Source organism: Protopterus annectens, chromosome 1.part1, assembly GCF_019279795.1.
Source record: "Protopterus annectens isolate FY-2018-M chromosome 1.part1, PAN1.0, whole genome shotgun sequence".
In the NCBI taxonomy this organism is placed as follows: Eukaryota; Metazoa; Chordata; order Ceratodontiformes; family Protopteridae; genus Protopterus; species Protopterus annectens.
In genome coordinates, this window is record NC_056726.1 from 1,197,004,305 (window position 1) to 1,197,022,460 (window position 18,156).

The 18,156-nt window shown below is 37.2% G+C and overlaps 1 protein-coding gene across 1 annotated transcript in view; it reads right to left on the reverse strand.

The window, feature by feature from the left end:
• The window catches only part of LOC122815911 (glutamate receptor ionotropic, NMDA 2D-like), a 1,415,655-nt gene that overhangs the window by 1,265,966 nt on the left and 131,533 nt on the right, over positions 1-18,156 (reverse strand). The window contains 1 exon segment of the mRNA XM_044088769.1: positions 14,859-15,451. Coding sequence (XP_043944704.1) covers positions 14,859-15,451 — 593 coding nt within the window.

Consider the following 18,156-nt stretch of genomic DNA (forward strand, 5'->3'; position numbering starts at 1 on the left):
TGTAGCGACTAATCATTGGAGTTCTTTCTGGTGAGTCGTTGACTATAACTATGCGAAATTGGAAACTATGTGTGTGTTGATGTGGGCGCTTATTAACATTTATTTTTCGTGAGGATATATCACTCATCGGATCTAAGCGACTGGTCATTTTCTGGTGAGTCGTTGACTATAACTACGCGGAATTGGAAACTATGTGTGTGTTGATGTGGGCGCTTACTAACATTCATTTATCGTGAGGATATATCACTCAACGGATCTAACCACCTTTTCTAGTGTGGTGCAGTGTTTTCTTTGGGCGTCACATTTGTTAGACAGTTTTGGGAACTTTTACTATCATTTGGTGGTTCCAACTGGCGTATGTAATTGAAGTTCCATCGTGATTGTGACAAACGATGCTATACTAATTTTTGGGGGACATTTTGATCTTTTTCGTTTGGCAACGTACTACTTGGTCGCTGAAAGTATTACCATATATAGGAATGGACAGTGGGATTTATCAGGTCGTTGGACATCAGACCTTGAACTGTGAATGTGATTACTGTGCTTGAACTCTATTAATATGTTTTTTCTGTAACCTCACTATATTCTTCATGAATATTATATGTCCATAATTTATGAGTAGGGATACAACTCTTTTTTTACTTTTGGATATTATTGGACATTATTTTAGTTTCTATTTCAGTCTGTCAGTACATATGTGGGGAATTATGTTTGTTTCTGGTCAAGTGTTTTTGAATTACATTCATGGTTAACATCAGTTGGCGACTATCGTTGTTTGCTTAGGATAGCACAAAATTGTCAGAGCTCTATGTGATGTATACATAATCACACTTATATAATTGTCCTATGTGTACTATAAGAATGTTTTAACACTAGCTGGACAGTATTTTTGTCAACGGAACTGATTAGGGGATACATGAGAATACTTGTATCATATTTGAAGCATGCTTTATATGTACATATTTGTATGATCTTTTTAGGATTATGTGTACATGTTTTTTGATTTATAAATGCTGTATATCAGTTTGAATTAATCTCTAAATATTGTATATGTTGAAATAACAACAATATCTAAGCTTATGTGAATTTTTTATCCATGTCTGGATATTAGTATGTTTTGAACTAGTATACTAGCTATATATTATTTATATATTTCTGCCAAATGTTTTTTCTGGCTATTTGTCACATATCCTAATATTATTAAGTAGTCTATACATAAATATCTTAGTCACATTGCCTACTGGGAATTCATGACCATATCTGTTTAAAGTACTATAATGCACTTTTTGGGATGATACAACATATATAATCTGTCCTTATCACTTGGGCTGTTTATATCATTCAGGGTCTGAGTACTAATTTTTTCAGTTTTGCCTCTCGGACCTTTAAAACTATATATTATTGCCCTGGTTACACCAGCATAAAAATCTTTCCACATTTAAGGTGCTCAACATTTGACCTGTTAAAGTGGTTTGATACTGTGCATTGGATTGTCACAGTATCCATTCACTCCAATTTGATTTTTTATACCATTATTGTCCTGTATTGGACGTGGCTATTGTTTGTACAATATTGCACAAACTGAAATATTGCCATTATTGTCCGATTGTTGTTTGTTCTTTTCTTTAATACAGGGCGTGGTTGTTTTCATATCTATATATTATTCATTTTACACCAATAATGGATTTAAATAAAATATTTCTGGATTTATCATCCGATAGGGATGACCTTGCACCTTTTGGTATTGGTCATGTTTCTGAAGGTTTAGCAAATACTAGTTCCATGAAGCCGGAACAACGATGTGAAAAACTATTTAATGATTTAAACAAAAACATGAAAACACTAAGATCTTTTGTTTGGCACCTTAAATTACTCAAAGCTTATTTGGTTAAAGGCATTAGTCCTAGGGGTTTGAGAGTCAAAATTCAACCTCTAGTAGCTGACCCTGATGATATTTTAACTACAGAATGGTTATCCATTCAACAAGAATGCTCAATGAAGTTTGTTGAATCTCTATCAAAGTATTACACTAGGATTATAGATAAAGAAACTTCCAAGGTGTTACAATTAATAGATGATTGTAATCAGTATCAGAATGATACATTTTTTTCTGCATCATTATCTAAACTTAGTTCAGATTTGTTAAATTTTGATACTCATCTCAAGGAAAGAAAACTTTCTCGTGATCAGTCTGATTACGAGAAGGGGCAACCCTTCAAATACACTAGACATGTTAGATTTCAAGAGATGCATAATAGAAATACATCCAGTTCCAAAAAAAAACGTCCACGTTCCATTTTAAAAGGACGTGGTAATCATACTGACACCACTGATTATGATACATCATCAGGTACTGACACAGAAACACAGCACACCATGGAGTCCCCCACTCCTAAACGTAAAAACTACACATCCCCTTTAGGCAACATCGAGGGAGCAGAGGAGGCAGGAAACACAAGAAGGGTTACAAGTCTACAGAATCTTATGGAAGTATTAACGAACAAGTAAATTATGTTGTTGCTAACAATGTTTGTAACATCTCTAGCACTGTAATAACACCTGAACAAACATCTTTATTGAATAAAGGCTTATCTTTTATACCTGGGTTTTTTGTGCCTGAAGACACTTTTGCACAGGATTTATTTACATTTTGTAGACTCATTAACCTTAAATTGTTTTTTCAGGATAAGGGGGAAGAACAACAGCAACAAATGGATATTTTTAAATATCATGCCTCCTCATTTATACCTCCTATGCATCCTTCTGTAAATCTTTTTTTACGCAGTGTACTGAGTGATTTACATTTTGAGTCTAATACTTGTCTACCTATGCCGAATAACATGACTGACAATGAATTGTCTTGTTTAAATGAACTAGCACAAAATAAAGATCTTGTTATTCTTCATGCAGATAAAGGTGGAGCGGTGGTGGTGATGAACTGGAGTGATTATGATATCGAGGCTCACAAGCAATTGGGTGATGTTCGATATTATACCAAAATGCCACTTGACACCACCTCCATGTTTAAACACCAAATTGATAATTTTTTGCATTCTGCGGTTGACAATGGGATTATAACAACCAAAACTTTAAGTCACTTAACTATCACTGATCCTGCTAGACAATATATTTATTTTCTGCCAAAGATACATAAGGATCCTTTACATCCACCAGGTAGACCCATTGTATCGGGTATAGGATCACTTACTGAGCCCCTTTCTGAATTTTTGACCAGGTATTTAAAACCATTACTTTCATGGGTTAGATCCAGGATACAGGATACCACCCAATTTTTAAGCATTGTTAATGACATGCAGTTAGAGGAGAATTGGTGGTTATGTACACTAGATGTAAGTTCACTATACACCAACATCCCTCATTGGGCTGGTCTTGATGCCATTGAATATTGGCTTCACAAGTCAAATATTTATCAACCTGGTTTTAACACTTTTTTGATTAATCTCACCGAGCATGTACTTACGAAAAATGTCTTTTTCTATGATAAGGAATGTTATTTACAGATCAAAGGTACAGCGATGGGGGCATCCTTTGCCCCCATATATGCTGATCTATTTATGGCATACATTGAGGAGATTCTGATATATGATGATACTCATAATCTGTTTTTGCCTGAGATTGATATCTGGCGGAGGTATTTGGATGATTGCTGGATGGTGTGGAGATCAGACATTGAGTATCTTCATGAATTTATGGAATACTTAAATGATAATAAATGGGGAATACAATTTACTATTACTCATGACCAGAACTCCATAACGTTTTTGGATGTTTTGGTCACAAGAAATCAGGATAATACCTTGAATACTGAAGTATATAGGAAGTTTCCCCAATATAACACCTTACTCCATGCCTCCAGCTATCATCCAAAACATATAGCCAGAAACATTCCTAAATCACAGTTTATCAGAATTAGACGTAATTGCTCGGATGATGTTAGTTTTAAACATTATTCTCAGGATCTATACCACAGATTCATGAATAGGGGTTACAGTTCAGGGTATGTTACCATGGCCCAAAACCATGCTTCGGGTCTACATAGACATGATCTATTGACATATAAGAAGAAACCTTTGTCAAAAAATATATTACGTTTTACTACTACATTTGGTAGAAACACCAACAGATTTATGGATATAATCAAGGACAATTGGAACATATTGAAGGCGGATGGTAATATTAATACGATAATTCCCAATGTATGTTCTTTTTCTTTTCGTAAAGGAAAAAACCTAGCAGCACATTTTAATCATTACAAACATCACTCTGATTCTGTACTACCTCAGTTATATCAGACCACTATTATGGGTGACAAACTTATTGGCTGTTTCCCTTGTGGTCATTGCATTAACTGTAAACATATTCTGAAATCAAAAGAATTTAGTAGCAGAAACAGTAGCACAGTATATGACATTCGATTTTTTGCCAATTATAACACTGACTGGGCTATTTATATGGCTTGTTGTAGTTGCCACTCTTTTTATATAGGTCAGACCTCTTGGCCTTTCAGGTTACGTATGTCAGAGCACTTGAGTGACATTAAATGTAAAAGAACTTCCAATGCTTTATATAAACACACACTTAAACATCAAACAGCTCAATTTCATTTTATTATTATTGACAAACTCATTGGTGATCGAACCCATAAATCTGGTTGGCATCACAAACTTGATGCAAAAGAAAAGAAATGGATTACCAAACTTGGTGCCCTATTTAATCCAGGGCTTAATGAATATTTATGAGTCAAATTTTTGTGATGTATAAATATTACCTAGTGTAACATGAATATTCATGAGTTTAATGACTAGGATGTGTCTTGTCAGCCAATCAAATGTTTTGTTTTACTATATAAGACTTTTTTCACTTGGCAAGCTTTTTTCTGTCATACACTGAAGAAGGCCAGGTTAAATCCAGGCCGAAACCGGTCTGTTAAATAAGCTTTTTATGAAGTCTTAAGTAGTTATAATAAACTACTATTTTTTCATGGCTCACTTGTTGCTGGCTTAGTTTTTTCTTTTTGACAGTGTCCCCCACTCCGACATCATTGCAAACTCACCTAGCTAGGTATCAACCCTTATATTGTTAGATGGGTTGCTTAGCTCACTGATAGAGCACATATAGTCAAAATAGGGGAATCCACCTCCAACAGCAGACCTGCAACCAGTGATGTTCCACAGGGATTAGTCCTAGATCCTGTACTGTTTGGAATCTATTTCTCTGAAGTACAAACAAAAACTAAAGGTTTGTGGCTGACAAAGTTTGCTGATGACTGCAGACTGGGAGCAGTCATAAAATCTCCAAATGAGGTCAACATCCTACAAGAGGGTCTTACACAAACAAATGACTGGTGCCAAAGTCATGGCCTTAAACTCAATGCAAAAAATGTATCATCATCCCTTTTGGTAAGAACGATTATCCTGCTAACTACCACACCAATAGCAACACCCTAAGTATGCACTTAGTGGTGAGAGACGTGAGGACACAGGTTGACAGCAATCTTACCTTTGATCACGATAAGTCTACAGTGTTAAGAAGGTCATTATATACTACTCATCTTATAAGTAAGGGCATTGCCTCCAGAAAAAAAAAGAAGTTATAACCTTCCTGCACTCTTTCCTCATCAGGCCAATAATTGAGTACAATGCCACTTTTGGTATGTACCTGTCCAAGCACCTGCAGCAATTGGAGAAGCCACAAAGGTTCCTCACAAGGACAATTCAAGGTCTTCGGCATCTGTCCTATATGGATCATATGAAATCACTGTCACTTTATTCTTTTTCACACAGACTACTCAGAGGTGATCTCTGTCTTACATATAAGGCAATTTTTGACCCTGCTTTATTGGAAATGCTGCATATCCGCAAGTCAAATGGTACATGGATTACTAGCTCTAAAGAAGCAGAAGGCAGCAAAGAACACCACAGTTACCAAAATGTAGTTTTATTGAGTGCTTTTGTCTCAAAATGCAAGACTTCTTCAGAACAAGTAAAAATGATGAAACCATTGTATTAAATACACACACTCCTGCCTACTGATTGGTTAACCACTAACCACACACACACCCTCAACTAATTAATTTCCAAGGAAACCATTAAACTAAAAACATGCCCCATAGTTACAATAACAATCAGATAGAAAACATAAATATACAATCAAGACATAGTCCCAAAATTCCAAGGATAATATACACTTAAATACTGTCAAAACATAAAAAGCAGCTTTCAGTTACAACAAGGAACATGTTGAAATGGTTACCATAGACATCTGTGACCTTTTTTCTGTGATCCCACATGACCAATGGATTGAGTGGTTCTACAACTATTTGTGTAGTAATACCAATTTGGACCACAGTACTATTCTTACAGTCAGGACCTATATGGAACTTGTTTTAGACAACAACTTCCTGATTTTTGAAGGGCAACTATTCAGGCAAATGCAAGGTGTTTCCACGAGTCCCTGCTGTGCACCAGTGTTTGCCAACATAGTTTTGGCTCAGTGGGAAGACTTGTTTGTCCTGAACTCATCTTTTAGAGATTCCTGGGTATATTATGGTTGTTACCTTGATGACATAGCCCTGTTGCGGAAATAAGGGAGGGATCAGTTGGACGCCTTTTTGAATATTTGAATTCTACTGCCCTGTTTTTGAGGTTTACAATGAGTGTCGATGAAGACACCCTTAACTACCTTGATGTTACCTTGAAAAAGGATTATTACTGTAGTAAAACTTTTGTGTCCTTGTTGTACAGGAAGCCCACTTACTTCAATAGGCTTTTGTACTTTGACAGCTGGAATCCTATGCATCAAAAGAAGGCCCTGGTAAAAGGGCAATATGTGATATTAGCCAGAATGGTATCTAAACATGACAAATGTTCTGATGAATGTGTGGCTTTATTGGGTATGTTAGCTAAAAGGGGCTATCCTGTGCAGCTTGTCACCAAGTTTATGGAGGAAGTAAACAACAAAAGGTTTGATGGTGTTTACCGTGCACTTTTGGGCAACAGGGTTGGTTTGGGGCAAATTGTTGCCCTTGAAAATACCACCAAGTTTGATAGGGCTTTAATATTACCATTTACCATCAATTTATTTGATATTCGTAGCATTATTTGGAAACACTGGAATGTATTCACACTTGATCAGGAGGTACTCAACTTGGTAGGAAATACTCCTACCCCTGTGTATAAGAAGGACATCTCTTTTAAAGGTATGTTGGAAAAAGTTTTTATCACCTCGACTAAAAGTGGTAGTTTCAAATGTGGCAGATGCCCTCAATGTAAATTTATGGTCGATGCAAAAGAGATACAAATTAGACATTTTGGTACATTAAGACCAAAAAAGAAATATTTTTGTTATTCTCAAAGGGTAGTCTATGTTGCTTTGTGCCAAGGATGTGATGGGTTTTACGTAGGCAAGACCAAGAGGGCTATTAAACTGAGGGTCTATCAACATACCTATGATATACTTAACCAAAATGAAAAAAATGCCCTCTTTAGGTATATTAGGGATCATCCAAATCACTCATTCAAGTTTTGTGTTATTGACAATGTTGACCTAGGGCAACAGGAGGGCCGTTCTGATGATTACCTTGAATTTTTAGAACCAATATGACAGGTCAGGATGAACGCTTGTATTTATCCTGGATTTAATGACAGACTTTCAATATGTCCCTTGTTGAAACTGAAAGCTGCTTTTTATGTTTAGAGTTTTTATATTTTTACAGCATTTAAGTGTATATTATCCTTGGAATTTTGTGACTATGTCTTGATTGTATATGTATGTTTTCTATCTGATTGTTATTGTAAATATGGGGCATGTTTTTAGTTTAATGGTTTCCTTGGAAATTAATTAGTTGAGGGGGTGTGTGGTTAGTGGTTAACCAATCAGTAGGCAGGAGTGTGTGCATTTAATATAATGGTTTCATAATTTTTACTTGTTCTGAAGAAGTCTTGCATTTTGAAATGAAAGCGCTCAATAAAACTACATTTTGGTACCTGTGGTGTTCTTTGCGACCTTCAGCTTCATTGGCTACTGGTTTGTTGTTTCATTTTACTAGCTCTAAAGAGCTTACCCTGGTAGGTGACATTAATAGAACCTGCTGGAGGGTTAGATTTGTCTCCCTTTGGAACAGACTCCCACTTCATGTCAAACGGAGCACCTCATTGGCCTTCTTCAAATGCCATCATGGACGATTGGATGGGTAACCATAAATTCACCCTGGTGATTCAACCTGGACATGGGCATTAGGTGCTGATCATGGAAATCAGGGTAGAACTTGGCTAGGCTTGTAAGAGCCCTAGGGCCATTAGCCCAGTAACTTCCTATGATCCTGTGATCCTACAGAAAAGGCTGAAGCAGACAAATGATTGGTGCCAAACTCATGAACTAAAACTTAACACAAAAAAATGCCTCATTATTTACTTTGGCAAAGAAGTAGCCCCTGCTAATTATGATATCGATAGCACCCCTCTAAGCTCAAACTCAGTGTTGTGAGACTTCAGAACACAGATTGATAGCAATCTAAACTTCATTCACCATGTGTTGGGAGTGGTAAGAAAAGCATTCTACACTGTGCATCCCACAAATAAGGTAATCTCATTCAAGACCATGGAGGTCATAGCTGCACTGTACCTGACCCTTATCAGACCACTAACTGAGTACAATGCTCCCTTCTGTATGCACCTCACTAGACACTTGCAGAAGCTGGAGAGACCACAGAGGTTTCTGACCAAAAGAATCCTGGCCCTCCAAAATATGACATTCATGGGAAGATTGATAGTCTTGTCACTGTATGCAGTATCATACAGGCTGCTGAAAGGTGACCTGTGCCTGGCCTACAAAGCAGTTTCAGAACCTGCCTTAATGGGAAGTGCTGCACAACCAAAAAGCAAATGGGACAAGAAAAACTCACTCCAGAGATCTCAACCTAGCTTGTGATATACACAAAACATGCTGGAGAGACAGGTATAGCGATTGCAGCTCCTCTGGAATAAGCTCCCACTCCATGTGAAGCAGAGCTACAGAATGACCTTATCCAAGCACAACTTTGACAAATGGATGGGTGGCCATAAATTCACTTCAGGAGTGGAACCTAAATCCCTCATGGACAGGGGCAGTTGGTGCTGATCACAAAATTGCTTGGTCAATAAGGGCACTCAGGTTTTTACATGGTTAGGCTTGTAAAGACCCTAGGGTATTAGCCTAACAAACTTCTATGAACCTATGAGCCTATCAAAAAACTGTGGCTCCTGCTTAGCTCCATTAGCAAATTGTGTATACCTTAAACCCACAGGCACTATGTTGTCCCTAACACATTCCATAAAAAACAATTATCCATTTGTAAATTTTTTCTAAAGTCACCAAAATTGCCTCAATAGTAGGGGTCCCTAGATTGTTTTTCCACATATACGTGCCCTGAAAATGTGCAGGGTCTGTTAATCCACTATTGGAAATTAAAAAATATATTCTGTCTGTGGGCAGGATGATGTAATTGGTTAGGTGAAACAGAATTTGAATCAGGAATAGAGAAAGAAATAGGAATAGAGAAAGTTTACGTGCTACAGTGACAGGAAGCATGTCTGGTAAAGGGAGTGAGGCTGTGGAATTAGAAAGACACTGTGCAGTTTTTCAGGACTGACAGAAACTGCATAAGAAGTTTTTTTCTTTTTCTTTTTTGTTAATGAAGTCTAGATAGAACATAGGTTTGAAAGTGTATCAGTTTAAATAGCTGGGACACTGAAAGTAGCAGGTAGGACCTTTGTTAGATGGGGACCCGTTTTGCTTTATCAAGTATAATTCAATGAAATTGTTTGTGCAGAAGGAGTTTGTAATTGTGACCAACTGATTAAGAGATCATTTGAAGGGCTGAAGTGTTTTGTTCTACTTATGCTAAAAGGATACCTTTTCAGTTGGCTTTATTGTCGTTTGTAGAGAAGGAAAAAGAGGCACAAAATAGAAGTAAATGCATTTTAAGTTTGGTCCTTTCAATGTGGAACTGGAAGCTGAATTATGGGTCAAGCCAAAGGTCAGGGTGCTTGAATGGAGTTGCAGTTTCTAGAGTGGGATTGCTCATTTTATACATTTTTATGGTACTTGGGGGATCTGGAGAATCTTTTGGATGTGCCAAACATCATAGTGTTTGGTTTGGAGCGATTTAAAAGAAGAATTTTCTGGAGAAGTCAGGGATGAAGATTACGTTTTTGCTGATTTATACATTCTGAATTTAACCAGCCACACCGCTCAACCTCTTAGAGCAAGAAATCTGGAGAAAGCTATAAACAATGGGGGGAACAAAGACCCAAAATAGGGACAAGTTTTAAATATTGCTCTTACAAACTTAGAAAGTTGATAGCATAGTAGATTTTGCGTCAGCATTAATTTTCTGAAGGGTGCAAAGTCTGAAACTCCAGTATCTGTTTTTATTTTCTGACTTTAATTTTTAACGATTTGCCAGAAAACACAATTTTATGAAAAACGGACCAAAAATATGAGGCAAAAATCTGGACATTCTGTGAAAATTTGTACAGTTGAGAAGTACTGTGTAAAAGCAACATCTAGCCCTAAGCTATTACACATTTATATATGTATGCATTGCTATGCATTTATTTCATTCATTTATATATTTGTTTGCTTCTGGCATTTAGGTGCTGTTTTATAAATATTGAGACAAGTACTCTCTTTTTCACTGGATCTACAACAATGAAAGAAGGCATACCTTTTAATATATATGATATGCCTTTTGAAACTTTAAAGCAGATTTTGATAATAGTACACAAACTAAACTTCACTTGGCAGGCAAAAGCTTCTTAAATCATTCATTTCATTGTTGAGACATTTGGCAGTTAGCAAATCTACCTTTACCTCTGATTTTCTATTTAAATGGAATATTTCCTGTTCATTACTTTCCATGGATAAAGAGATAAAGTTCTCCAGCTGCAAAGCAGTCTGTCTGCTTGCGCATTTCATTCCAGGCTGATAGATGCTGATTCTTCTGTCTGTAATTGTATTTTAGTTGCATATTTCACTCCAGTCTGACAGGTACTGAATCATTGTCTGACAACCAGTTTGTCCTGATATGCAACTTGTATAAAAGGTGATTGAATTTTTTTGTAGCGTGATAAATAGCTACTAGACATGCAGAACAGGAGATCATGACTTGCTTAAACCCACACAAAAGGCAAGTATTGGGCTAAGGGAATCAAACTCTGAACTACAGGAAGCAGCTCATTAACAGCTCTTGGCCCTAATTTTGAGTGCTATCTGACAAGTGATTAAATCCAAGCACCTGGTGTGAGAATAGAATCCACAGCTTTCTGACTTTCCTGGCATTAAAGGTGATTACGGTACCTACTGAGACACTATCAATGATACAAAATATATGGATATCTGAGAATAGCCAATTAAGCAGCATGCTTGAAGATGTGGGGGGAAAGCAGAGTACCAGAAAAAAACAATACACACAAGGGAGGAACATGTAAAGTTAACATAAGCATTGACTGAAAGTTGACTTGAAACCTGGAGCTGTGATAAACAAATCTTCTTGTTCAACAACCATGCTGCTCTCATTTTATTAAACAAATGCATTTTTCCATATCTGCTAGGATATTTGATACATCTTTTATACCTATTTGCATTTGTAAGTGGGAAGGCTGCCTTAGATTATCTACTCCAAAGTAAGCGACAAACATGTTAAAATTGCCTTTTATCTTTTATTACCTAGTTAAAGTGTTTCTAAATTTGTCATCAAATAATTCCTTGCAAGTTCCACTGAAGTTTTGGACAGTTTCATACACAATGGAATCACCAGTCCAAATGTTTTGGAGGTCTTCAAAGATTCACAGGCATATTCTGTGGATTGCTAGCAGATCACTGTCATAGCCTTCTGGGCTTTTGAGTCTGAATTAGGAAATTCTTTTGCCCTAGGTATGTTATTATTATGTATTCTCCTTTATGGTAACTTGCGGTGGTACGGTGGTAGCATTGTTACCTCACAGCAAGAGGTTCTCCCATTCGATTCTCGGCTGGGCCTGGGAGTGCCTTCTGTCTGGAGTCTGCATGTCCTCCCCACGGTTGGGTAGCATTCGAAAGACATGTGTGCGTAAATGGGCATGCCTTCGTTGAAGGTAGGGCGTCAAGCTGGCACCTCAGCGTTTCAGAAAAATCTACTGCCAATCATTAGCGGATCGGAGTTCTGCTGTGGCGACCCCTTACCAGGAAAAGCCGAAAGACAAACAACAACTTTATGGTAACTATGTACGTTTAATTTACAGTTGCCATAGGAAGGCCAGTATAATCTGTTGCATATATAAAGGTTCATTATTGCTGGGTTTGTGTCTTCTTGCGGTAAAGGTGAGATTGCAGATCTATTATTCAGAACCCCTGCACATACAGGACAGAATATATAATACACATAATGAATGTTTCAGTTTAATGGATAGTCTGTGTCCTCATGTTCCGCTTTACCACCAAACTCTGGATGGTGACAGTGTGGAAAAGACTCTGTATACACATATATATGAAATGAGATTTCTTTACACAATTGTTAGGCTCATTTTCTAAATTAAAATAATGGCCTCAGCAATTTTGAAGGATCACGAAGTACATCAGCTACCCTCTACGCAGAGGTGAGACAGCTAAGATGTTTTGGACATCTAGAGAGGATACCCCCAGGATGACTTCTGTGAAAGGCATACCTATCACAAAGAGAAGAAGCACTGGAAAATGCATGTTTTGTACAGACTTTATATCTCTGTTCTTATTTATGAAAACTTGAGTTTCCTAGAGTATGAACTGGAGGCTGTTTGTTACAAAAGACAGAGAAGCCTGGTATGATCTACTCACCATCTTTGGATCCTGCTCTAAAAGACTTTTGCACATAAACAAAATGAACAGCATTAGAACTACTACTTCCGAGAATTTAAATTTTGTTTATGACATAAATAAGACATGTTGGTGAGACAGATATGTGTTTCAAATGATCCACATTCTCTAGAACAGGCTCCCCATCCACATGAAGCAGAGTCCATCCCTAACCCTGTTTATGCATAACCTTGACCAATGGATGGGAAATTGGAAGTTCACCTCAGGTATGATCCCTATGTCTGTGATAGACAGGTGCAGACAGTAATTCCCAAACTAGCATACCTGCCCACATAACTTCTAGAAACTTCCTAACTAACATACCTCCTTCCTAGTAAATGCCCATGATACATAGGGACACATCTGAGTTGGATTGCATGGTCAGGCTTATAAAGGGCCTGGTGGTCGTTAGCCTAGTATATACCTATGAACCTATGACACCCAGCGGGAGAAATACTTTACATAACATGTGGCTAGATATTCTTTCCAATCTGCAGGTTTCTATAAATGAGCCTGCAAAAGTTAATTTGAGAAGCATCCCAAACATACTTAGGTATACCTTAAAAAGGCTAACTCCAACTTGCAACTACTATTTGTGCAAAGTTATGAATGATAGAATATGTAGGCTATACCCTCATCTTGGACTAGTATCTTCAGAAAACCTGTCTTTTTTAATTATTACCAAGAGGATCAAGGGGCTCAAACAGATGCCATATGCTGCCCGGTTAAAGAAACTCCAGCTCTACTCAGTGGCATACCGCCTGCTCAGAGGCGATCTGTGCCTGACTTATAAAGCCATGTCCAACCCGGAATTAATGGACATGCTGCACCTCAGAAAATCCAAATCCCATCGAGCTACGCGCTCGAGGGACTTGAACCTCAGCACTGAAATAAATAGGATATGCTGGAGGGACAGATTCATAACCCAGAGGCTCCCTTCACTCTGGAATAAAATCCCAGGCCAGGTTAGGCAGAGTCCCTCATTGACTCTCTTCAAGAGGAATCTTGATGAGTGGATGGGGGATCGTAGGTTTACCCTGGGTATCACTTCTGTGTCACTGTTAGACAGAGGCACAATATACTAACCTCAAAAAAGGGCATAGCAAAATTAATTTAAAATGGGTGGCGAAAGCCAAACACACTCTGGCTAGGCATATAAATGCCCTAGGGCAGATAGCGTAGTATGAACCTATGAACCTATGAACCTATGAAAGATAAGAATGTAATTCATTTAATACAAAGTATCTGAGCATTATCTGTTCATAATGATGGAATTTGGGTGCCCCTGTAAATGTTTGAAACTGTAGACTTAAGAAAGCACAAGGTATGCTCTACTGCACACACAATATCACACAAGTATTCTTCTGTGCACGGAATCCTTGCAGTGCAGGTAGCATTTCCTTTTTATCATATATCTTTTTTCAGTTTCTCTGTGACACATCACAGTTGTCTTAATTTGGCTAAGCATTACAGTCTTTTCCCTCAAATCAACAGCATTTTTTTATTTTTTAAATACCATGAAATGTAAAATTTAGACTGCCTGAGTAGTGAAAAGCATGACAATTAATTGAAACTGGCATGTTATGCCAGAACACTCATTCTCCAAAACATGTTTATTTTCTTTCTTTTCATTATTTGTAGAATTATCATGAATCTCTGCCTAGCATATGCATTTTATCTATATTAATATCTATCGACATATATTTATCTAGCCACCGATATCTCTCTCTCTCTCTCTCTCTCTCTATATATATATATATATATATATATATATATATATACATTAAAAATGTAATGGAATCACAATAAGGCATGGAAATTGCACTTAACCATCAGGGGTATAATTCTTAAAATTGTAGCTCTTCAAAATGGAATATCATTTTTCAATAATTGTAAATCAGTTCTCCAGCATCAAATGGTTTACTCTTGGAAGCACTGACCCAAACAAAAACTTATATAATAAATGAATTATCAGAAAGTGGACAAACCTGTGAAGGTTTTCACTTATTCGTGTCATGTTGGGTGCCTTACAGTCATTGTTAAATTCTGGAAGAAGCCCATAATCCTTTAAGAAAGCCTCTGCTCCACGTGCAATTATGGCCACTCCATTTCTAACACGATGATAAAGGTCATCCTTCCATCCATCTGATAACACAGTAAATACTCCCAGTGGCAAGTGTTCTGAGACATAATCTGTTCCACCAAGGTTTGTTCCTACCACAAACCAGATATACCCTGATCCTGTCAGTCCAACATCCTTTGCAGCTTGGAATATAATGTCTGCCTCTTCCCGCGAACAGTAAAGCAATCGCACTTGCGCTGCTACCTCTTTTAGAAGTCGCTTTGTCTTCCCACTGTTATTTTCTGCTGTCACATTGAGGGTGAGGGTGCCCCGGTTTTCCCATCCAATGAAGCTGCTGTCAGTAAGAACTTCAATGTAATCAACAAAATCTTCATAACCCGGAAAGAGGGAGGTGATAACAGCAAAGGAAGTCCAGTCATACTCCTCCAGTACCTCAAAGATTACTTGCAACTGCTGCTCCGTGGAGGACCCCAGCTGTAAAAATGTTGACCCTTTTTCCTGAAATAAAAGAGAAAAGATAATCAGGAGTTGCTGCAACACATCTTGCCATGTCTAACATAATGCATTACAAGGAAAAAAACTTCTACGACTAACATGTTAGAGTGTGTCATACGATGAGAAGTGACTGGCAGTTCAGAAAAAAAGAATGTACAGAAAAATGTGCTGTAAACACATTGCATTGTAATATCCAGCATACTGGTCAATGACTGAGATTACCTGACCAACCAGACAATAATAAAGCCCGATTCTGATGCTGAGTTACGGGGGCAGCCTCAGCCGTGGACTATATGACAATACCTGGCAGTGTGGACTATTGAAATCATTACTGTGCTTACAAAATTATTTCCTCAATATCATGACACTAAATAAGATAACTATCAACTACAATCTTTATTTGAAGGCTTTTTATTCATAAAGTACTGTATATTATATATTAATTGTCAATGTAATTCTTACAAAGCCTGTGCTCATTGTCTATTTTACCTTTAAAGTACTCTGTATTAAAAATTTTTGTAGAGCTTTTCTTTCTGGACCTCCAGTGAAAATGGATTTCTGACCCGGTGGACTTTCCCAGTAAACAAATGTCAATAAATAAATATAATAAATTATTTAAAATATATAACAAAATAACACTTCTATTGAATCATGGCTTATTAGTGCACAACTTATGTCAACCCCCCCCCCAAAAAATAAACGTTTACTTTTCTCTACAAAATCACCTAACATTGTCTTCAAAATCCTTGCTAAGGATGGTACAGAAATCAAATTAGTGATAACAGCCAAACTGCTGGGAATAGCAATAGACAACAAACTCACTTATGAACCACATATCCACAATGCAATAAAGACAACACACTTCAACTTAGGCAAACTATATTGCCACAAGCTTTACCTGGACCAGATACACCACAAAACTTGCTTTACTCATCCCTTCCCTTCTATATGGTAGTGCCACAGTTACTAACCTTCACTCAACCCTTAGTAATAAACTACAGTCCTGCTACTATAAAATAGCCAAATTTGCTTCCAGAAAACCGTACCATTCTCATCACTGCCAAGCTATCACTGACCTAAAATGGCTAGAGTTTTCCCACCATTTCCAATACACCCAACTAACCTTAGCCCACAAACTAATCTTCAAACGTAATGACTGTCCAGCACTCAACTCAATCCTACAAACATATGCTCCTACAAGTACACTAAGGTCCTCTTGCAAATTCATGCTAACCGTAACAAAACCCAACAAAAGTGCTAGACAATGTCTGCACTCTCATACCATTGCCAAATTATGGAACAACATACCATCTGAAATTACCCAAAATTGACCACTCAAAAACTGTTAAGATAGCTCTAAAATCACATTATCTAAATAATCCATCCTGCACCGGCCACACAAACATACCACCTTAAACAGCCCATTAACTAAATATTAGGATGGTGGAACTTATACTAACCAGTCTTACAATACCTTCTGTATACCTACTATGCATTTTACTTTACTCACACTACAGATAGTATTGTTTTAAAGTCCATACTGTTCTACATATGTAACTTATTTTTCTATTTTAATGATTCCTAATGCATATTAATGTAAACCCTATGAAGTGTTGCATTGTACTATGTTTTGCCACTTATGTATCTGTAAGATTTGTTAAATTTATGTTAAAAATTGTCAACTTTGTAAGGCTTGTGGAACTTTTCTCCCCAGGCCTCCACTGAAAATGGGTTTCTGACCCAGTGGACTTTCCCAGTCAACAAATTGTAATAAATAAATAAATAATAAAATAACATAAATCAATGTTCAGCAAAGCAGGCCATGTGCCAACCATCACTTAACTACATTATTACAGAGTTTCAAAACTCTAAACACTGTTTGCTGAATACTGGCACTCAAAAAGACTAAAATTGCATTTGCTGAAAATATGGAAGCAAAGGAAATAAAACCTTACCCTTTGTTTTGGGTGCTTTGACACTGCGCCCACCTTATAAGATCATAGACATGCACTCCAGGAGGTCAATAATGAATGTACTGAGGGAACTGCACCATTTTTAAGCGGTGCTATTTCTATTTACAGTCTTTCTGAAAATGAAATTCTATCACCAGTAAATAGTCATGGAAAATTGTCAGAGCTCTATGCTTTATCAAGTGTTTATGGGAAGACTTTTTTTATTGTTTGTGTATTTCAGTGGTCTACAGGTAAAAATAATAATGCTAGGAGAAATGCTAACTTAGCATAAAGAAAGCAAATGCCAATAAAGATAAGATTAGCTAGAAATCTGGCACTTATTTACAAAACTCCTTAGTCAAGCCTATACTCTGTTTTGAAGAGGTGATTCCTTGGTTTTGCATATGTTTTTCAAACAGTGTTGCGCACATTGACCATTTATTTGAAGGAACTTTGTGTCCTCCATCATCATCCCTCAAAAGTATACACTGCAAGTCTTATACTTCTGCAGCAGATCTTAAACATCTGTTCAGTTTCTGCCCTACTTTCCTGCAGAGATGAAGTTTCCAGAGGTGCATACCCAGCTGAAAATGCAGATGTATCTATAGAAAGAAAGAAAGTTCTCTGTGTCTCCTGGAAATGCCCCTCTCTCTCTCTCTCTCTCTCTCTCTCTCTCTCTCTCATTACTTCATTGTAAATGCAATTCCATACACTGCCTTCTGTATACCATTAATAAGTAATAATGTCTGTGAAAGA